Below are 23,449 nucleotides of genomic sequence, written 5' to 3'. Positions count from 1 at the left end.
GCCAAGTATGGTTCAAATCGGTCCATAACCTGATATAGCTACCATATAAACCGATCTTGGGTCTTGACTTCTTGACCCTCTAGAGGGCATAATTCTTATTTGATTTGAATGAATTTTTGCACGAAGTATTTCGTTATGATATCCAACAACTGTGCCAAGTATGGTTCAAATCTGTTCATAACCTGATATAGCTGTCATATAAACAGATCTGGGGATTTGATTTCTTGAGCTTCTGGAGGGCGCAATTCCTATCCGATTTTGCTGAAATTTTGCATGACGTATTTTATTTTTACTTTCAACAACTGTGTCAAATAAGGTTCAAATCGGTTCATAACCTGATATAGCTGCCATATAAACCGATCTGGGATCTTGACTTCTTGACCCCTAGAGGTCGCAATTATTATCCGATATGCCTGAAATTTTGTACGATGGATCCTCTCATGACCATCAACAAACGTGTTTATTATGGTCTGAATCGGTCTATAGCCCGATACAGATCCCATATAAATCGTTCTCTCTATTTTACTTCGTGAGCCCCAATGGGCGCAATTCTTATACGAATTGGCTGAAATTTTACACAGGTCTCCAACATATAATTTAATTGTGGTCCGAACCGGACCATATCTTGATATCGTTTTAATAGCAGAGCAACTCTTTTCTTATATCCTTTTTTGCCTAAGAAGAGATGCCGGGAAAAGAACTCGACAAATGCGATCCATGGTGGAGGGTATATAAGATTCGGCCCGGCCGAACTTAGCACGCTTTTACTTGTTTTTAGATATTAGTTCGCTCCCGCTCCATACACACCCACCCTTGCCGACTGAGGGCGCCACCTCCCATTACGTAGGGATGCGTACATCCCATACTCCGTACTATGGAAGGTTAGTAGATGGCAAGCGTAATACTGGCTATAGAAATTTCACAGCCAGCAATACACTAGAGTGAGATCAAAACACATTCTGTCTAAGGCAACATATATATTACTCAACATTGCAAGGCATACATATATATTACTCAACATTGCAAGGCATGCAGATATCTGTGACAAATACTAAAATACTACAGACGAGAATTCCCGGCAAGGGATAACTATGAGCATCACACAGGCTAGAACTTTGAACTTCAATCTGTGTGGTGTTCTTCGTTATCACGAGAAGCTTAGCTGGAAGCTACCGGGCGCTTCCACAGGTTGCCGATAGTGGAATGCTCCATACGGAGTAGCTGCAACTGCAGTCGCGGACAATCAGCGGTATCGAGTGGAGAGTCTCAGTGAGAGGCCGGTTGGCACCGTCTCTTGCTTAAATACTGAGTGCTTATGTTGCTCGATACGACAGGGCGATTATTGGGGCCTTAAAATAATCAATGGCCATATAAGAGTTTGACGAGGATCGCCAAAACCAAATTTGCAAGTGGACCGAAAAACAAAAAAGCGCATACAGGAAAATCGTTTAGTTCAAAAGTGATAACAGAGAACTTAACGAATTTGGTATTCAGTAGTCACTTTTAAAGATAATCGACATCATTAAAAATCAGCTGTTTCTCTAATGAAGAGAAAATCGTCAAATAAACGACGGGCAATTATTTGGTGTTTACTAAATAAGATGTTTCATGTCTGGTATTGTGTCTCCACCTAAGTGCCGGTATCTGTTAGCCGCAAAAGCCGGGCAATGACAAAGGAAATGCTCCAACGTCTCATCCTTTTCCTTGCATGCCCTACACATGCTATCACTTACCGCACCGATTTTACATAAGTGATCTCGTAGTCCTATGAGTCCCGTTATGATACCAATAACTATACTGACCTACTTCTTACCTCCTTTCAGTAATAGCCTCGTTTTCTCACGATCTGGATCCCCCCATAGGATTTTCGCCCTCTTACCGATCGTTTCGCTGTTCCACAATGCCACATGCGCATTCGTCGCCCACTCCCATAACTCGGACTGCGTCGACCCGAAAGGCTTCGGGTTAACCAAGTTTATTGACGGCAGTCCTCTGATCTTCACCGTCAAATCGTCTGGCCTTTCATTCCCCCTTACTCCGTTTTGGCCCGGCACCCAAACGATGCGGATTTTGCCATCCTCAGAGAAGGCGTTAATCTCCTTCTTATACTGCAAGACTGTTCGTAACCTTACCATTCTGGTCGTTATTGCCCTTATGGCAATTTCACTGCCGGTAAAGATGTCCACACTCGACGTCCTCGCGTTAGCACAGGGTATTCATGCATTCCATGATCATCCGGATCTCCGCCTGCAGGACCGTACTATGGTCAGAAAGTCTAAAACAGATCTCAGACCATGGGTTCTCAATGTAAACCCCCAGGCCCACTCTGTCCTCTAGCTTTGATCCATCCGTGTATCATGATCTTCCAGATGGCAATACTAGGGTTCCGTCAATCCAAGACTGTGCCGATGGCAGAAGTGCTTCGCACTCGACTTCGAGGTTCATCTTAGGTATCCAATCAGAAACCTCTTCCCTTCATTCCAGGTTTCCTATCGTCGCCTCGATTATACCGCGATGATATGAGCTGCTCCCATCTTCAATCCATTCTCTCATCGCCTGAAGTCTCATGGCCGCAGTGGCTGCCTCACACTTTATTTGTATGTCAATGGGTCGGATATCTAGAATAGTCTCCAGTGCCCTAGTGGGTGTGTTCCTCATCGCTCCGCCTATGCTAAGACAACATGTTCTCTTTGTTGCACTTTTTCTCCATAGCAGTCAACCAAACTACTGAGGCGTAAGAAAGTATTGGTCTATTCGCGCTCCCGTAGAGCCAGTGGACTATCCTCGGATTCAGGCGCCATTTCGAGCCTACGGCCCGTCTACATAGTGCCGAACACCTGTGATCCTTTTCAGTACGCTCCTGAATGTGACACTTCCAATTCAGATTCCTGTCCATGATCACACCTAAGTATTTGACATTGTAAGATATCGAAATCGTCTTATTGATGAAACGTGGTGCGTTAAATTGGCCCGCCTTCGTCTTCCTCCTGAACAGGCGTATTTCAGTCTTCTCTGTTGTTTCTTAGAACATTTCGGATATGTCCAATTAATAAGGGCAGTAGCGTGCTTTTCGTAAAATGAGAAAAAATGTTCGCAAATCTTGGGTCTTGACTTCTTGAGCCTCTAGAGGGCGCAATTCTTATCCGATGGAAATGAAATTTTGCACGACGTGTTTTGTTAAGATATCCAACAACTGTGCTAAGTATGGTTAAAATCGGTCCATAACCTGATATAGCTGCCATATAAACAGATCTTGGGTCTTGACTTCTTGAGCCTCTAGAGAGCGCAAATCTTATCCGATTATAATGAAATTTTGCACGAAGTATTCTGTTATGATTTTCAACAACTGTGGTAAATATGGTTAAAATCGGCCCATAACCTGTTATAGCTGCCATATAAACCGATATTGGGTCTTGACTTCTTGAGCCACTAGAGGGCACAATTCTTATCCGATTTATCCGAGTTACGATATCCAACAAATGTGCCAAGTATGGTTCAAATCGGTCCATAAGCTTTTATAGCTGCCATATAAACCGATCATGGATCTTGAATTCTTGAGCCACTAGAGGGCGCAATTCTTGTCCGATTTGAATGAAATTTTGCACGAAGTATTAAGTTATGATTTCCAACAACTGTGCAAAGTATGGTTTAAATAGGTTTATAACCTGATATTGCTGCCATATAAACCGATCTTGGGTCTTGATTTATTGAGTCTCTAGAGGGCGCAATTCTTATCCAATTGGAATGAAATTTTGCACGACGTGTTTTGTTATGATATCCAACAAATGTATCAAGTATGGTTTAAATCGGTTCATAACCTGATATAGCTGCCATATAAACCGATCTTTGGTCTTGATTTTCTTGAGCCGATGGAGGGCGCAATTCTCATCCGATTTGGCTAAAATTTTGCATGAGATGTTTTATTATGACTTTCAACAACTGTGCCAAATAAATTCCAAATCGGTTCATATCCTGATATAGCTGCAATGTAAACCGATCTGGGATCTTGACTTCTTGAGCCTCTGGAGTTTGCAATTATTATCCGATTTTCTTGAAATTTTGTACGACGGATCCTCTCATGACCATCAACATATGTGTTTATTATGGTCTGAATCAGTCTATAGCCTAATACAGCTCCCATATAAATCGATCTCTATATTTTACTTGTTGAGCACAATTCTTATTCGAAACGGGTGATATTTTACACAGGTCGCCAACATATAATTTAATTGTGGTCCGAACCGGACCATATCTTGATATCGCTCTGATGGCAGAGCAAATCTCTTCCTTTATATTTTTTTTTGTCTAAGAAGAGATGCCGGGAATAGAACTCGATGAATGCGATCCATGGTGGAAGGTATATAAGATTCGGCCCGGCCGAACTTAGCACGCTTTTACTTGTTTTTTGCTTATTTCTCTTTGTGGTGTTCGTTTTTTTGGGTAGAGTTGCCAAAGAGAATAACGTTATCGTAAACTAAATTATTTTCGTTACAAGTGATAGAATTGCGTTACAGTTTCTTTAAGACAGTAGAAACAATCCGCTATTCTGAAGTACCATACATTCTCTGCAGCGACCCCAAACATTCCAGGTGAAGATTCGCCAAGCTATATGTTTGTTTGCCTATTTGCGATAACTGAATTGCCATATGCTCTGAGTCCAGACTCTAATACACGGCCCATGGGTATATAAACTTGGTCTACATTTAAAACACAAACTTACCATAGCCAAAATCAAACCCAGTGGAGCCACAAATCTTAAAATGTTTATGCTCCATGTTGCAAAACGATGATTTGTCATAAATTCTACATCTCTCTGATAGCGCTCTCGTCCATAAATCCAGAGTACTACTAAGATAAGCAACAAATTTAGTGCAGTTGTTGTTATAAGGGCATCGGCTGCAAGCACATAAGAATGATTTAATCCATCCTGTAAAAAAAAATCGAATAACTAATTGCTTAAAGTTTAGGACTACTTTGCTCTATGCCTTACATTCGAGGAGAAAAAAATTGATATTGTCGTCAAAACGAACAATAGGCCCATAGTGATGTCAACTCTTTTCTCCCTTAAGTGCACAAATTCATCAAAAATTGAGGTTAGAATAGAATGCAGTTGCAGTAACTGAAAAAAGAAAGACAATTCAATAAATTTTCTCTCTCAAAATTTTAATTATTTTGTTCGTCCTTTTTTTTGATTTTTTTGCAATTTTTCGTCGAGGTTAGATTTGATTCAGCCTTATTGCTATCTTACTTACCATTAACATAAAACTGGACAAAAATAGCATAAAAAAGAACAATATGGACCATAAGTTGGGCCAGGGTAAGTGGGCCATCACACTTCCGCTAGATAAATATAGTCTCCAAAAACTATTCACTTTTGAAATGTAGTTGCCAGCGGTCTTTTCTAGAAAGTTAAAAAAAAGCTATATAAATCATCTAGCTGCAATATATGTAAAACGTAATTTGTCATTTAAATGTCGAAATGAATTTTTACCCAGGAAAAATGCCTCTGAAAATTTGGCTAGAAAATCTAGACCTAACACAACTCCAAATTGTCCCAACGCAATTAGACAGCCGGACTTTATAATGTTGGTATTGAATTTGTTGAAGCTGGAAAGTGATATTACAATTCCCCAGCCAGGGCCCAAGGCTGCCAGACCAAATATAGGTGCGGCTGCTAAAATACCCATATAGAGATGACTAGGCGTATCGAAAATTTTACTGAACACATTTGAAGCTCCGGGCAATAAGCTGAAGGCGATTAAGAAAAATACCATAAGCCCAAGAACAATCCAAAAGGAATACCGAATGATGGTTCCAATCTGCAAAGGGATTTAAAATACATTTTTAGCTTTATATTTATTTTAGCAATAACATATTTGTCACAAAATTGTGTTTATATAATGGTTTATCTACAATATGTTAGTTTCATAAGTTGAATTTCTCTGATGAATTATTGTAGATAAGTCAATAAACTTTGGGCAAGGGCAGCCTAAAAGCCTTCTTATTAAAAATTTTGCCCATGAACATTCCACTTAGGAACAGGGGCAAACAAAGCAGTCCGATTCAAGTTTAAGCTCAATAATAAGGGGCCTCCTTTTTATAGCCGAGTCCGAACGGCGTGCCGCAGTGCGACACCTCTTTGGAGAGATGTTTCACATGGCACACAAATGTAGCCAGCATTAGGAGGGGAAAACCACCGCTGAAATTTTTTTTCTGATGGTCTCGCCAAGATTCGAACCCAGGCGTTCAGCGTCATAGGCGGACATGCTAACCTCTGCGCTACGGTGGCCTCCTTCCTTATACCCTTCACCATAGGATGGGGGTATACTTATATCGTCATTCTGTTTGTAACTCCTCGAAATAATCGTCTAAGACCCCATAAAGCATACATATATTCTCGATCGTCATGACATTTTAAATCGAACTAGCCATGTCCGTCTGTCTGTCCGTCCATCCGTCTGTCTGTCGAAAGCACGCTAACTTTCGAAGAAGTAAAGCTAAACACTTGAAATTTTGCACAAATACTTCTTATGGTTCATGTTTCGATATAGCTGCCATATAAACCGATATGGGATCTTGATTTCTTAAGCCGCTAGAGGGCACAATTCTTATCCGATTTGGCTGAAATTTTGCATGAGGTGTTTTGTTATGACTTCCAACAACTGTGCTGAGTATGGTTGAAATCGGTCTATAACCTGATATAGCTGCCATATAAACCGATCAGGGGCCTTGATTTCTTGAGCCACTAGGGTCGCAATTATTTTCCGATTGAGCTGAAATTTTGCATGAGGTGTTTTATTATGACTTCCAACAACTGTGCTGAGTATAGTTGGAATCGGTCCATAACCCGATACAGCTTTCATGTGAACCGATCTGGGGTCTTGACTTCTTGAGACACTAGAGGGCGCGATTATTATCCGATTGAGCTGAAATTTTGCGTGAGGTGTCTTTGTTTAACTTTCAACAACTGTGCTAAGAATAGTTCAAATCGGTCCATGAGCTCATATAGCTGCCATATAAACCGATCTGGGGTCTTGACTTCTTGAGCCTCTACATCGAGCAATCCGATGTGGCTGAAATATTACATGACGAGTTTTGTTATGACTTCCAACAACTGTATTAAGAATGGTTCAAATCAGTCCATAACCTGATATAGCTTGGGGTCCGATTTAGCTGAAATTTTGCATGAGATGTTTGGTATAACTTTCAACAACAGTGCTAAGGATAGTTAATATCAATCCATAACCTGATATTTTGAGAAGATTATAGGAGATGCAAATGTAAATAGCTATGGCACACTAATCACAAGAGAACACATACTACTCCCCTATGCCGATGACATCTACATCATAGGTCGGTCACCGAATGTAATAACTGCAGGCTTTGAAAGAATCGAAAGAAAGTCAGTGAAAATGGGTCTGGCAGTAAATGGAGATAAGACGAAATGGATGGTTTCAACTCCAAAAATGTCTTGTACAACCAAGCAGATGGAGAAAGTTGGCAGCCACAACTTTGAGGTAGTCAGCAGCAGCAGCATACTGCATGCGTTCTTCTACTCAGTTTGCGCAGATAAGTTAATGCGAACGCCTTATTAGCGTGTCGCCTCCGGTTTCAGTTCAGCGGGTAAGCCGTCGACTCCTGCTGCCTTGTTGTTCTTCTGTTGGGTCACTGCTACTTGGACCTCATTCTGACTTGGAGGTAAACATTCTATACTATCATCATTGATTGGATCTGTAGTATCTTCTTCTTCGACACTAGCAGTTGGGTAATCTTGTCAGTTACTGTTATCTGTGTCAGTTACCAGATTTCCTTCATTTGTCTCTGCAGGAGGATGTGCCTGCACCAAAGCAATCGGATTTTTAATTCTTTGGTAGAATTTCATTCTGTACTCCTGTACATCTTAATTCGCTCCCACTCTCGTCTTTCCTTTTTATAACCACCACCGACGGATCGGGGTATATTCATTTTGTCATTCCGTTTGCAATACATCGAAATATCAATTTCCGACCCTATAAAGTATATATATTCTTGATCAGCGTAAAAATCTAAGACGATCTAGACATGTCCGTCCGTCTGTCCGTCTGTCTGTTGAAATCACGCTACAGTCTTCAAAAATAGAGATATTGAGCTGAAACTTTGCAAAGGTTCTTTTTTTGTCCATAAGCAGGTTAAGTTCGAAGATGGGCTATATCGGACTATATCTTGATATAGCCCCCATATAGAGCGATCCTCCGATTTAGGGTCTCAGGCCCATAAAAGCCACATTTATTATCGGATTTTGCTGAAATTCGGGACAGTGAGTTGTGTTAAGTCCTTCGTCATCCTCCGTCAATTTGGCCCAGATCGGTTTAGATTTGGATATAGCTGCCATATGACCGATCCTCCGATTTAGGGTCATAGGCCCATAAAAGCTACATTTATTACCCGATTTTGCAGAAATTTGGGACGGTGAGTTGTGTTAGGTCCTTCGACATTGTCCGTCAATATGGCTCAGATCGGTTCAGATTTGGATATAGCTGTCATATAGACCGATTCTCCAATTTAGGGTTTTAGGCCAATAAAGGCCACATTTATTATCCGATTTTGCTGAAATTTGGGACAGTGAGTTGTGTTAGGCCCTTCGACATCCTCCATCAATTTGGCTCAGATCGGTGCAGATTTGGATATAGCTGCCATATAGACCGATCTCTCGGTTTTAGAGCCATAAAAAGCGCTTTTATTGTCCGATGTTGCCGAAATTTGGGACAAAGAGTTAAGTTAAGCCCCTCCACATATTTCTGCAATTTGGTCTAGATTGATCAAGATTTGCATATAGCTGCCATATAAACCGATCTCTCGATTTAAAGTCTTGGCCCCATAAAAGGCGCATTTTTAATCCGATTGCACTGAAATTTGACACACTGACTTATGTTATGCTTTTCGACATCCGTGTGGTATATAGTTCAGGTCGTCATCCTCCGTCAATTTGGCCCAGATCGGTTTAGATTTGGATATAGCTGCCATATGACCGATCCTCCGATTTAGGGTCATAGGCCCATAAAAGCTACATTTATTACCCGATTTTGCAGAAATTTGGGACGGTGAGTTGTGTTAGGTCCTTCGACATTGTCCGTCAATATGGCTCAGATCGGTTCAGATTTGGATATAGCTGTCATATAGACCGATTCTCCAATTTAGGGTTTTAGGCCAATAAAGGCCACATTTATTATCCGATTTTGCTGAAATTTGGGACAGTGAGTTGTGTTAGGCCCTTCGACATCCTCCATCAATTTGGCTCAGATCGGTGCAGATTTGGATATAGCTGCCATATAGACCGATCTCTCGGTTTTAGAGCCATAAAAAGCGCTTTTATTGTCCGATGTTGCCGAAATTTGGGACAAAGAGTTAAGTTAAGCCCCTCCACATATTTCTGCAATTTGGTCTAGATTGATCAAGATTTGCATATAGCTGCCATATAAACCGATCTCTCGATTTAAAGTCTTGGCCCCATAAAAGGCGCATTTTTAATCCGATTGCACTGAAATTTGACACACTGACTTATGTTATGCTTTTCGACATCCGTGTGGTATATAGTTCAGGTCGGTTTATTTTTAGATATAACTACTAAAAAGACCAATATTTTGTTATATACAATTGAGCAATAACTTTTAGTTATTAGTATCTGGTCCAAATCGGAACATAGCTGCTATGGGGCATAAGGTATGAATTTTGCACCGGGTTTTGAGGAAAGGTGGTTCACATATATATCCGAGGTGGTGGGTATCCAAAGTTCGGCCCGGCCGAACTTAACGCCTTTTTACTTGTTCTTTCTGCGGATTAGACGTTTCTCCTCTCTCCTTTTCTGCCGATACCTCTCCTTCATCTGGAGCTCTATATGCCAAATTCTTGGTTTCAGCAGCATCTTGCCACTCTTGGTCGTACCATGGGCTTCTTGGGGGAAGCTTCCGGTACCCAAGTACGGATTTCGCGGCATTTCCATATAGTGGGCAATGGTTTGCCACTGCGGCATTATATCATCGGAACAAGGAGCGCTTTCATCAAGCAGTTGGGTCAGTCGAGTAGCCATCTGTTGAGTTTGTAGCTTTTCAATGTCGAGCTTCCGTGCAATGTCAGATTGCACTTTCCTCGTCATTTTTAAACGGGTGCTAACCTTTGCTGCTACAAGGTAATGATCCGAATACATATTCGCTCCACGAATCGATCGCACATTTAACTCGCTGGATGAATGCCTTCCATCTAGCTTCGTTCAGCCTAAACCCATTACTGGGCGTTATCTCGTGGAGGCTAAACTTTCCGACTGTTGGACCATAGATGTATTCCTCCCCTATCTGCGCATAAAAATCTCCCAGAAAAATGTTAATATCATGGGCGGGGCAGCTGTCATATTCTCTCTCTAGGCGCTCGTAGAAGTATCCTTGGTCTGCTCTTCCTTGTCTCCCGTCGGGGTATGGGCACAAATAAGGCAGATGTTGAAGAATTTTGCTTTTATGCGGATTGTGGCTCATTCATCGGAGTACCTCTCGGGAACCAGATAAGAAAAATTTTTGGTTTTATTTGCAATTGAATTTTTTTTTTTTTTTTTTTTGAAAAATTAATAAAAAAGCTATTTGGCAAATTTTGCACAATGATGTTAATTTAGACTACAATATCTGCAATATCAATTGGCCGGATATACCCGATTTGAGCCCGTTTTTATTTGTAATATTCTGCTGTACTTACAATGAGCCAAACTGGCCTCCTAGTGAACTCTCTCCTATGGTGGGCTACACATTCATCCTAAACCACAATCTACCTTTGGCTCGAATGATATATCTCCCATATAAGACCATAATCCTTTTTAACTTCGTAAACTTATTTGATTTGACTGACATGATCACATAAACTTATCTCCTGCCTTAAAGTAATGGGTATCTAAAGGAGGCGCAGCCTAATAAAGTCAACGTGCAGAACGCAGTCCATGCTAGAGGACACTTTAAAAATTCAACTCAGTTGAACTTTACGTCTACATCCTTGTTCTTGTTTCGTTGATCTTACATACGCATATTCTAATATCACAATGCTGCAATGATAACTTACTGTTTGTGTTCTGAAAAATTTAACTACGACTACAGCCAGGGAGGTCCAAACCAGTAGATTGCAAATGATAAGTTGCCAAGACATCGAAAAAATGTTATCGCCTGTGCTGAATAGTTTCGCATCGTGGAACAAATATCTGGAATTAAAGGCATTACGTTATTTGAATTGATACCTCAAATTGGCTTCACTTATAACTACCGAAGGATGGAGGTATACTTATTTTGTCATTCCGTTTGCAACACACCGAAATATCTATACCTTACCTATAAAGTACATATATTCTTGATCAGCGTCCGTTTGTCTGTTGAAATCACGCTACAGTCTTTACAAATAGAGATATTGAGCTGAAAGTTTCCACAGATTCTTTTTTTGTCCATTAGTAGGTTAAGTTCGAAGATGGGCTATATCGGACTATGTCTTGATATAGCCCCTATGTAGAACGATCCGCCGATTTAGGGTCCTAGGCCCATAAAAGCCACATTTATTTTTCGATTTTGCTGAAATTTGGGACAGTGAGTTGTGTTAGGGCCTTCAACATTCTTCTTCAGTTTGGACCAGATCGGTCCAGATTTGGATATAGCTGCCATGTAGACCGATCCGCCGATTTAGGGTCTTAGGCCCATAAAAGCCACACTTATTACCCGATTATGCTGAAATTTGGGACAGTGAGTTGTGTTAGGCCCTATGAGATACTTCTTCAATTTGGCCCAGATCGGTTCAGATTTGGATATAGCTGTCATATAGACCGATCACTCGGTTTAGGGTCTTGCGCCCATAAAAGGCGCACGTATTGTCCGATTTTTAAAAAAACTTTGAACAGTGAGTAGTTTTAGTCCTTTTGATATCCCACTTCAATTTGGTTCAGATCGGTCTGGATTTGGATATAGCTGCCATATAGACCGATCTCTCGATTTAAGGTTAGGTTCCCCTAAAAGGCGCATTTATTGTCCGATGTCGCCGAAATTTGGTACAGTGTGTTATGTTGGTCCCTTCGACATATTTCAGCAATTTGGCCTAGATCGGTCAATATTTGCATATTGTTGCCATATAGACCGATCTCTCGATTTAGGGTTTTGGGCCCATAAAAGGCGCATTTATTATCCAATGTCGCCGAAATTTGGGACAGTGAGTTGTGTTTGGACTTCGATATTCTTATTTAATTTCGTTCAAATCGGTCCAGATTTGGATATAGCTGCCGTATAGACCGATCTCTCGATTTAAGGTTTTGGGTCTATAAAAGGCGCATTTATTGTCCGATGTCGTCGAAATTTGGGACAGTGAGTTGTGTTTGGACCTTCGACATACTTTTTCAATTTAGCTCAGATCGGATCAGATTTGAATAAAGCTGCCATATAGACGGATAGGTTTTGGCCCTATAAAAGGCGCATTTATTGTTCGATGTCGCCGAAATTTGGTACAGTTTGTTGTGTTCGGCTTTTCGACACCTGTGTCGTTTATGGTTCAGATCGGTTTATTTTTAGATGTAGCTACTAAAAAGACTAATATTTTGTTATACACAATTGCACAATGACTTGTACTTATAAGTATTTGGTCCAAATCGGAGCTTATTTCGATATAGCTGCTATGGGGCATAAGGTATGCATTTTTCACCGGATTTTTACTAGAGGTGATTTACATATATACTCGATTTGGTGGGTATCCAAAGTTCGGCCCGGCCGAACTTAACGTTTCAAAACTATTCCATAAAAGTCCTCGTAGGTCCTTTCTGTGTCAACTTATCAAAACAAATTAACTAATCTACTTCCAAAGACCCTTAATTAGAACTTTTTTTCCCCCGAACGGACTACATGTCCAGTTGGCAAATTTTTTGTGGCCGGCCCTAAGACATAGTACCCAAATTTGGATATTAAATTCGTACGCTACTCCCATAGACCTTTCATTTAAGGGTCATATAGTCCCGTGCGTCTTGGATGCTCATTTCGAGTCATTTTTTGGTGTCGGGGCGAATCCATACTCTTGACACACTCCCCCATACATAAACCCCTTTTCTGAGGATGGCACGAACCGTATTAATTAGTATCTGGAACGCACAACAAGCCAATGACTGGCTTAGGTGTATATCCACAGTGTCATGGGGCGAATAAATATCCCCATCGTCTTGTCAACCTAGTCTAACCTACTCTAATCCCAAATACCTTCTATTTCAGTGCCCTACTGTCCCAATCGGTCTTCATGTCGTCACTTGGGGCAACTTTTTTTTTATAAGATTCCTATCCTACCTCTGAATACCTTCCTTTTGATCCCACATTACCCCAATCGATTTTGTCTCCATTTTTCTAGGTTGCTTGACCCCAAAGATTTTTAACAAAATCGTGTTTTGTGGTTACCACAAGATTGAAGGCCACCGTAGCGCAGAGTTTAACATGTCCGCCTACGACGCTGAATGGCTGGTTTCGAATCCTGCCGAGAACATCAGAACAATTTTCAGCGTTGGTTATTCCCTCCTAATGCTGGTGACATTTGTGAGGTACTGTGCCATTTAAAAACCCCTCCACAAAGAGGTGTCTCACTGCGGCACTCCATTCGGACTCGGCTATAAAAAGGAGGCCCCTTATAATTGAGCAAGTCTAAGCTCAATCGCAATGCACTCATTGATATGTGAGAAGTTTGCCTCTGTTCCTTAATGGAATGCTCATGGGCAAATTTGCATAACATTGTAATCACAATTCGCTTAAAACGTTGGAACATTTTCCAAGGTGTATCGTTTTTGAAAATTTAAGAAAGGGAAAGGGCTTCTCTCCCCTTCGATATCGAAGCTATATAGCCTTTCATTCCTTTCAGATCAACACAAACAAAATTTCAAGAAATACCATGCCATTTTTATACCCTCCACCATAGGATGGGGGTATACTAATTTCGTCATTTTGTTTGTAACTCCTTTTCGAAGGAGTATAACCAGCTGTTTGGAATTTTGCAAGAAAATTTCTTATAAGCATAGGTCAGTTGGGATTGTAAATGGGCCATATCTCTCTATGTTTTGATATATATATATATGCCATATAAACCGATCTGGGGTCTTGATTTCTTGAGTCTCTAGATGGCGCAATTCCTATCCGATTTGGCTGAAATTTAGCAAGACGTGTTTCGGTATGAATTACAACAACTGTGCGAAGTATGGTGGAAATCGGTCTATAACTAGATATAGCTGCATATAAACCGATCTGGGGTCTTGACTTCTTGAGCCTCTAGAAGGCGTAATTATTATCCAATTTAGCAGAAATTTTGAACAACGGCTTCTCCCATAACCACTAACGTACGTGTCAAATGCGGTGAAAATCGGTCTATAGCCTGATGCAGCTCCCATATGAACCGATCTCCCTATTTTATTTCTTGAGCCCCTAGAGGGCGCAATACCTATCCGATTTGGCTGAAATTTTGCATGAGGTGTTTTTTACGACTTCCACAAACTGTGTTTAGTATGGCGCCAATCGGTACATAATCTGATATAGCTGTCATATAAACCGATCTGGGGTCTTGACTTCTTGAAGCTCTAGAGGGAGCAATTACTATCCGATTTGGCTGAAATTTTGTACAAAATTTTCTGTCATGACCTTCAATATGTGTGTCAAATATGCTCTAAATCGGTCTATAGCCTGAAACAGCACAATAGAGATACCGGAAAGAGAACTCAACAAATTTGATCCATGGTGGAGAGTATATAAGATTCGGCCCGGCCGAATTAAGCACGCTTTTACTTGTTGATCCTACAACATTTGCTTCTGCAATGAATACCTACTGGAAATATACAACCGATGGTATGTTGTGGTATATGATTGAATGATAGTTGTATGTAACATTACTGTCTTCATCCACATATTTCAACGTTTCGGATGCATTATACTGAATATTGCACAACTAAAGAAGAAAGGAAAGTAAAAATAAAATTTTTATTAATAAAAATTTTTCATTAATAAAATTTTTCACACACTCTTTTTCCAATTTTATAACGTACGTACATTTACTTCTTCATGATCGGTAAGGTTTCGAGTCCATGTTTTAAAGCCTTCACAACTCCAGGGCAGGGTGGGATTCATAGATGCGAACATGTAGAACAAAGGCACCATCGCATATATGCTGTGATAAGCCAAAATACAAATGTTGGTCATTAGTGATACGAAGCCAATTCCTGGTAAAATATTATCAATTTTTAAATATTTAAATCAAAATATTTTCCTTTGCAAAACAAATATTACCTTTAAACAATGGTGATAAACGAAATGCGGATATAAAACCACTGCTGGAAAATTGACCCAAGTATGATTTTATTACCAATAAGGGTACAATGTAGATGATGGCGCTTAGCAGGTAGATGGGAACAAATAAAAAGACTGCAAAGGAGAAGAGATTTTAGTATTCTTAGTTTTGGGAGAAGGTTAATCAAAATCTTAATCTGTTTAATTACACATATTTGCTAACACATTATACCCTCCACCGTAGGTTGCCGGTGTACTAATTTCCTCATTCCATTTGTAACACATCGGGATATTGATCTGAGACCCAACAACGTATAAATATTCCTGAATCTCTTGACATTCTGAGTCGATTTAGCCATGTCCGTACATCTATCTATCCGTCTGTCTGTCGAAAGCACGTTAACTTTCGAAGAAGTAAAGCTAGGCGCTTGAAATTTTTTCCAAAATACTTATTATAAGTGCAAGTCGGTTGGGATTGTAAATGGGCCATATCGGTCAATCGGTCAATTATTATTGATTTGGCTGAAATTTTCCATAAGGTGTTTTATTTTGACTTTCAAAACTATGCCAAAAGTGGTCTTAATCCGTTCATATCCTAATATAGCTGTCATACAACAGATCTTGGATCGTGCGATCCTGAGCCTATAGAGGGCGCAATTCTTATTCAATTTGGCTGAAATTCTGCACAAGGTGTTTTGTTTTAATTGCCAGCAACTGTGCTAAGTATGGTCTAAATCAGTTCATAACTTGATATAGAGGCCATATAAACAGATCGCCTGATTTGACTACTTGAGCCTTTAGGGGGCGCAATTATTTGGTTGAAATTTTAACCGTGGTATTTTTTTATGACTAATAGTCATGACAAGTACGATCCATCTGTATCTGTAAATCTATGTCTTACTAACTAAACTTAATTACCCATGACCATTCCACTAAGGAACGGGGGGTACTTTTCCCTCATCAATGAGTGGAGTCCGATTAAAGCTCAATTGTAAGGGCTGTTTTTATGCCGAGGCCGAATGGCCTGCCGAATAGCGACACTAATTGCTAGAGAAGTTTTAACCTCGCAGGATACCTCACAAATGTAGCCAGCATTAGTAATCGAATAACCATCGTTGAAAATACCTTAAATCGAGAGATCGGTCTAAAAGGCAGCTATATCCAAAACTAGACCGATCTGGGCCAAAAATTCACAAAGATATTGAGAGGCCTAACACAACTCACTGCCCCAAATTTCGGCAAAATCGGACAATAAATGCGCTTTTTATGGGCCCAAAACCTTAAATCGAGAGATCGGTCTGTATGACAGCGATATCCGATTCTGGACCGATCTGAACCAAAATGAAGAGAAGGATCGATTCAACTCACCGTTCGAAATTTCGGAGAAATCAGACGATAAATGCGCCTTTTATTAGCCCAAAACCTTAAATCGAGAGATCGGTCTATATGACAGCTATATCCAAATCTAAACCGATTTACGCCAAATTGAAAAAGGATATATCGACTGCCCTAACACAACTAACTGTCCCAAATTTCGGCGACATCGGACAATAAATGTGCCTTTTATGGACCCAAGACTTCAAATCGAGTGATCGGTCTATATGGCAGCTGTATCAAAATCTGGGCCGATCTGGAGCCGAAATCAACTCCCTTTCCTAAGTTTCGGCGACATCGGACAATAAGTGCGCCTTTTATTGGCCCAAAACCTTAAATCGAGAGATCGGTCTATATGGCAGCTATATCTAATTCTGGACCGATCCGAGTTAAATTGAAGAGGGATGTCGATGGGCAAACACAACTCACTGTCCCAAATTTTGGGAAATTTGACAAAAAATGCGCTTTTTATGGGCCCAATACCTAAAATTGAGAGGTCGGTCTATATGGCAGCTGTATCGAAATCTGCACCGATCGGAGCCAAATTGAAGAAGGATATCGACTGGCCTAACACAACTCACTGTCCCAAATTTCAGCAAAATCGGATAATAAATTCGCCTTTTATGGGTCCAAAACCTTAAATCGAGTGATCGGTCTATATGTATAAGTCCATTGTTACGCGTGCTGTGTGGCATGTGGCACCGTCTTGTTGAACCTATTGCATTTTGGGCAAAAAAATGTTGGATATAATCTCACGGTAGCGGTCACCATTCACAGTCACGTTACGATACGCATTATCTTTGAAGAAGTACGGTCCAATGATGCCACCAGCCCATAAACCGCATCAAACTGCGAACTTTTATGGCTTCGTTGGTAGCCCTTGCAAAGCTTTTGGCTGATCTTCATTCCAAGATCGACAATTCTGTTTATTTAAGTACCCACTGAGCCAAAACTGCGCTTTGTCGCTGAGGAAGAAGAAGTGCGTGATGAACTTTTTCAACAGAGCACGCATTTTAATAATAATTTTCAATAATTTGCAAGCGTTTTTCTTCTGTAAGATGATTCATGGTTAAATTATCGATCAAACTGAAGATGTTCGACAGTGAAAAAAAAACACGAAATGTGCGTGAGCTGTTTGAACCAGTGTTGCCACATAGATAATAGCTAAAAAATCACCCTTTACATGGCATAGTACTTCACAAATGTCGTCAGCATTAGGAGGGGACAAACACCGCTGAACATTGGAGGCTACGGTAGCCTCCTCAACACACTCGTAGGTTCCTGTTCGTATAAGTCTATTTTATACCCTCCATCATAGGATGGGGGTATACAAATTTCACCATTCCGTTTGTTACACCTCGAAATATTGGTCTACGACCCCTATTGGCCTACTATTGATCGTCATAACATATTATGTCGATGTAACCGTCCGTCTGTCAAAAGCACGCTTACTTTCGAAAGAGTCGAACTAGGCGCCTGAAATTTTGCATACATACTTCTTATTAATGTTGGTCAATTGGTATTTTAAATGGGTCAAGTCGGTTCATGTTTAGATATAGCTAGCACTTAAACCGATCTCTCGATTTGACTGAAGTTTTGCAGGACTATTTCTCTTGGTAGATCCCATAAAAGCACATCTCCCGATTTTACTTCTAGGGGTCGCAATTCTTTTCTGATTTGGCTTTTTTATACCCACCACTGAAGGATGGATAAAGTATATATATCCTTGATCAGCGTAAAAATCTAAGACGATCTAGACATGTCCGTCCGTCTGTCTGTTGAAATAGCGCTACAGTCTTTAAAAATAGAGATATTGAGCTGAAAGTTTGCACAGACTCTTTTTTGTCCATCAGCGGGTTAAGTTAGAAGATGGACTATATCGGACTATATCTTCATATAGCCCCCATATAGACCGATCCGCCGATTTAGGGTCTTAGGCCCATAAAAGAAACATTTATAGTCCGATTTTTTTGAAATTTGGGACAGTAAGTTGTGTTAGGCCCTTCAACATTCCTCCCCAATTTGGCTCTGATCGGATCAGATTTGGATATAGCTGTCATATAGACCGATCCGCCGATTTAGCGTCTTAGGCTCATAAAAGCAATATTTACTATCCGATTTTGCTGAAATTTGGGACAGTGAGTTGTGTTAGGCCCTTCCATATCTTTTTAGAAAATGGCCCAGATCGGTTAAAATTTGGATATAGCTGCCATATAGACCTATCTCTCGATTTAAGACTTTGGACCCATAAAAGGCGCATTAATTGTCCGATATCGCCGTAATTTGGGACAGTGAGTTGTGTTAGAACCTTCAGCATCCTTTTGTAATTTGGCCCAGATCGGTCCAGATTTGAATATAGCTGGCATATATACCGATCTCAAGATTTAAGGTTTTGGGTCCATAAAAGGCGCATTTATTGTCCGATGTCGCCAAAATTTGGGACAGTGAGTTGTGTTAGAACCTTTGGTATCCTCTTTTAATTTGGCCCTGATCGGTTCAGATTTGGATATAGCTGCCATATAGACCGATCTCTCGATTTAAGGTTTTGGGCCCATAAAAGGCGCAAAAATTGTCCGATATCGCCGAAATTTGGGACGGTGAGTTGTGTTAGAACCTTTAGCATCCATTTTTAATATGGCCCAGATCGGTCAGATTTGAATATAGCTGGCATATATACCGATCTCAAGATTTAAGGTTTTGGGTCCATAAAAGGCGCATTTGTTGTCCGATGTCGCCAAAATTTGGGACAGTGAGTTGTGTTGGGCCCTTCAATATACTTCTGCGATTTGGCTTAGATCGGTCCAGATTTGAATATATCTGCCATATAGACCGATCTTTCGATTTAAGGTTTTAGAGCCATAAAAGGCGCATTTGTTGTTCGATGCCGCCAAAATTTGGGACAGTGAGTTGTGTTGGGCACTTCTACATACGATTTGGCGATTAGGTTCAGATCGGTCGAGATTTGGATATAGCTGCCTTATAGACCGATATCTCGCTTGACCACATAAAAGGCGCATTTATAATCCGATTTCACTGAAATTTGACACAGTGACTTATGTTAGGCTTGTCGACATCCGTATATGGTTTATATCGGTTTATTTTTATATATAGCTACTAAAAAGATCAATATTTTGATATACACAATTGAACAATGACTTGTACCTATTAGTATTTGGTCCAAATCGGAACAAATTTCGATATAGCTGCTATGGGGCATAAGGTATGCATTTTTCACCGGATTTCGACGAGAGGTGGCTTACATATATAGCCGAGGTGGTGGGTATCCAAAGTTCGGCCCGGCCGAACTTAACCCCTTTTTACTAAATAATTGTACACAATGACTTCTACTATGGAATTGGTTTGGATGTTGGATGGACTGACCGAATCGGTCAATAACTTGGTATGGCACCACTAACATATCAATTCTATTTCATTATGCTATAAAAAGTAACCAGGCAAAGAACTTGACAAATGCGATCCAGGGTGGAGGGTATATAAAATTCGGAACTTTGCACTCTTTTATTTGCTTTTCATTAAAATACTCATTAAGCTTCATTTTTTATCGTAACTGGTTAACACGTACCTCCCGCATCGGAATTTGCTAACCATGACCTAGAAAGTATATCAACCTGAAACACTAGGCTAATGCAGGCGTAAATAAAATCATTGGGGTTTAACCAACTTCCGCGTTGGCTGTCGGGAAAAAATGGTTGACTACCACTTTCATGTGATGTTTCATACACCATGGCGATTATAAATTAGTCAATAAATCATGAAAATTGGTGAAATTATTTGATGATTGTTATCAATTTTCTTGTTAATAAATTTAAAAATAAATTTTTTATTAGAATCAATGTAAATTGAATTTTTGTATTTATATTTTTTTTGTGTATTCTCGAGTTTTTAATTTTTTAATTGTATGTTTGGTTAACAGACCGAGCACAACGGAATTATGTTTGTACAGCTCAACGATTTACTTTCAACTGTTGAGTTCAACTAATAAACATAATTTTCGGCAAATACTGACAAAATCCAAACTAAACGGTCACTAACCCTCTATATATGACACATTTACAAATGTTTTGCAAAAACGAGAAATAATCATATGAAGATCACAATCATTATTGTTTTTGTCTATAAATTCTGATAGAGATTCTCTTTTAGCCCCCCGAGCATGAATGAATTTTGATTAATCTCTATGTATCTCATAGAGATTGATTTGCATGCCAGAGAAGGTTATGGTTAGGTTAGGTTGGGTTGAAAAGAGGGAGCAGATATTAATCCGGACCATGCTACTTTGGACATTCACCTACGCCAGAATTCGACTTGTTGTGCACTCTAATTGCTAACAAGTAAGAGAGTGCTAAGTTCGGCCAGGCCGAATCCTATATACCCTCCACCATGGATCGCGTTTATCGAGTTCTTTGCGCGGTATCTCTTTTTAGGCAAACAAAGAATATTGAATAAGAACTGTTATGCTATTGGAGCCATATCAAGTTCGAACCAAAAATGTTTTGAATGCTGAACATTGTAGAAGTTATTTTGTAATATTTCGGTGCATTCGGATAAGAATGAGCCTTGTAGGGGGTCAAGAAGCAATATCGGGAAATCGGTTTGTATGGGAGCTGTGTCAAGCTATAGATCGATTCAGACAATGTCGAACACGCATAAGGGAAGCCATTGTACAAAATTTCTGCCCTATCGGATTAGAATTTTGCCCTCTAGAGGCTCAAGAAGTCAATATCCCAGATCGGTTTATGTGGCAGCTATATTAGGATACGTACCGATTTGCGCCACACTTAACTCAGTTGTTGGAAGTCATAACAAAACACCTCATGCAAAATTTCAGCCAAATCAGATGAGAACTGTTTAAAAATTTCTGCCAGATCGGATTCGAGTTTCGCCTTCTAGAGGCTCAAGAAGTCAATATCCCAGATCGGTTTATATGACAGCTATATTAGGTTATGTATCGATTTGCGCCATACTTAACTCAGTTGTTGGAAGTCATAGCAAAACACCTCAAGCAAAATTTCAGCCAAATCGGATGAGAACTGCGCCCTGTGGTGGCTCAAGAACTCAAGATCCATGATCGGCTTATATAGCAGCTATAGCAGGTTATGAACCGATTTGAACCTTATTTGGCACAGTTGTTGGATGTGATACCAAAACACCTCATGCAAAATTTCAGCCAATTCGGATCAGAACTACGCCCTTACGCAGCTCAGAACTCAAGACTCAAGATCGGTTTATATGGCACCTTTAACAGGTTAAGAACCGATTTGAACCATACTTAGCACAGTTATTGGAAGTAATAACAAACACCACATGCAAGATTACAGCCAAATCAAATAAAAATTGCGCCCTCTAACAGCTGAAGAAATCAAGACCCGAGATCGGCTTATATGACAGCTATAGCAGGTTATGAACCGATTTCAACCATACTTAGCCCATTTGTTGAAAGTGATACTAAAATACCACGGGCAAAATTTCAGTCAAATCGGACGAGATTTGCGCCTTATGGAGGCTCAAGAAGTCAAGTCATGATAAGTCCATCATCCTAATGTCAGGGATAAGAAGACGAATATCCCTGGAACACACGCCATGAAAATAAAGATAGAGTAATACAACTCTACCCACATTCCGATGATGTTCCAGGGAAGCAATAGAGTTGGATACTCTACTGTCCCCAATCAACACGATCGCTCTCAGTTGAACCCGGTCAAGTAGCTTCAAGGATGGTTTTGGAGCTCCTGCCCATATATGAGAGTAATATTCCATCCTCGGCCTGATGTAGATAGTATAGATATTGAGAAGATCAGAAAAGGTGAAATATTTCTTGCACCGCTTAAGAAAAGCCAAACATAACGATAATATGACCAACGCAAATCACATTGTTTCTTCATGCCAAGAACATCAAGAGCATCTGACTACTCAATATCTATACCGTCGATAGATATCGACGATTGTAGTGGGTCAGTGAATCACTTGTGAGACAAGAAACAGCACTGCGTATTCTGTGCGTTAAAGCCTACTCTGTTTTTTCCACTTCACTCGGAAATGGCCAACAAATCCTGGAAGAGCGTCTTAACCTCTATGCGTTCTCTGTCTTCAAATTTTTGAGGACTAGGCCTATGGTCGAATGGACATGAATGACACAGACTACTGTCATCTGAGACTGGATTCGAAGTCTGACCCAATAGATTGTCAGTGAAAATAAGAACAAGTAAAAGCGTGCTAAGTTCGGCCGGGCCGAATCTTATATACCCTCCACCATGGATCGCATTTGTCGAGTTCTTTTCCCGGCATCTCTTCTTAGGCAAAAAAGGATATAAGAACAGAGTTGCTCTGCTGTTAAAACGATATCAAGATATGGTCCGGTTCGGACCACAATTAAATTATATGTTGGAGACCTGTGTCAAATTTCAGCCAATTCGTATAAGAATTGCGCCCATTAGGGCTCACGAAGTAACATAGAGAGAACGATTTTTATGGGATCTGTATCGGGCTATAGACCGATTCAGACCATAATAAACACGTTTGTTGATGGTCATGAGAGGATCCGTCGGCAGCTATATCAGGTTATGGGCGGATTCTAACCATACTTGGCACACTTGTTGGGTATCATAACAAAACACGTCGTGCGAAATTCCATTCCAATCAGATAAGAATTGCGCACGCTAGAGGCTCAAGAAGTCAAGACCCAAGATCGGTTTATATGGCAGCTATATCAGGTTATGAACGGATTTAAACCATACTTGGCACAGTTGTTGGATATCATAAGAAAA

The 23,449-nt window shown here is 40.2% G+C and overlaps 1 protein-coding gene across 1 annotated transcript in view; it reads right to left on the bottom strand.

The window, feature by feature from the left end:
* The window catches only part of LOC106084934 (sodium- and chloride-dependent neutral and basic amino acid transporter B(0+)-like), a 45,195-nt gene that overhangs the window by 1,073 nt on the left and 20,673 nt on the right, over nt 1-23,449 (bottom strand). Inside the window, exons 10-17 of the mRNA XM_059365498.1 lie at nt 15,291-15,442; nt 15,054-15,223; nt 14,834-14,952; nt 11,077-11,212; nt 5,492-5,819; nt 5,253-5,413; nt 4,991-5,119; nt 4,721-4,927 (exon numbers count right to left, since the gene is read on the bottom strand). Of these exons, the coding sequence (XP_059221481.1) occupies nt 4,721-4,927; nt 4,991-5,119; nt 5,253-5,413; nt 5,492-5,819; nt 11,077-11,212; nt 14,834-14,952; nt 15,054-15,223; nt 15,291-15,442 (1,402 nt within the window). The remainder of the gene's footprint in view (nt 1-4,720; nt 4,928-4,990; nt 5,120-5,252; nt 5,414-5,491; nt 5,820-11,076; nt 11,213-14,833; nt 14,953-15,053; nt 15,224-15,290; nt 15,443-23,449) is intronic.

Source organism: Stomoxys calcitrans, chromosome 3 (genome assembly GCF_963082655.1).
Source record: "Stomoxys calcitrans chromosome 3, idStoCalc2.1, whole genome shotgun sequence".
NCBI classification, from domain to species: domain Eukaryota; kingdom Metazoa; phylum Arthropoda; class Insecta; order Diptera; family Muscidae; genus Stomoxys; species Stomoxys calcitrans.
The sequence above is the reverse complement of the archived record's forward strand: the minus strand, read 5'-3'. Positions and strand labels throughout refer to the sequence as shown.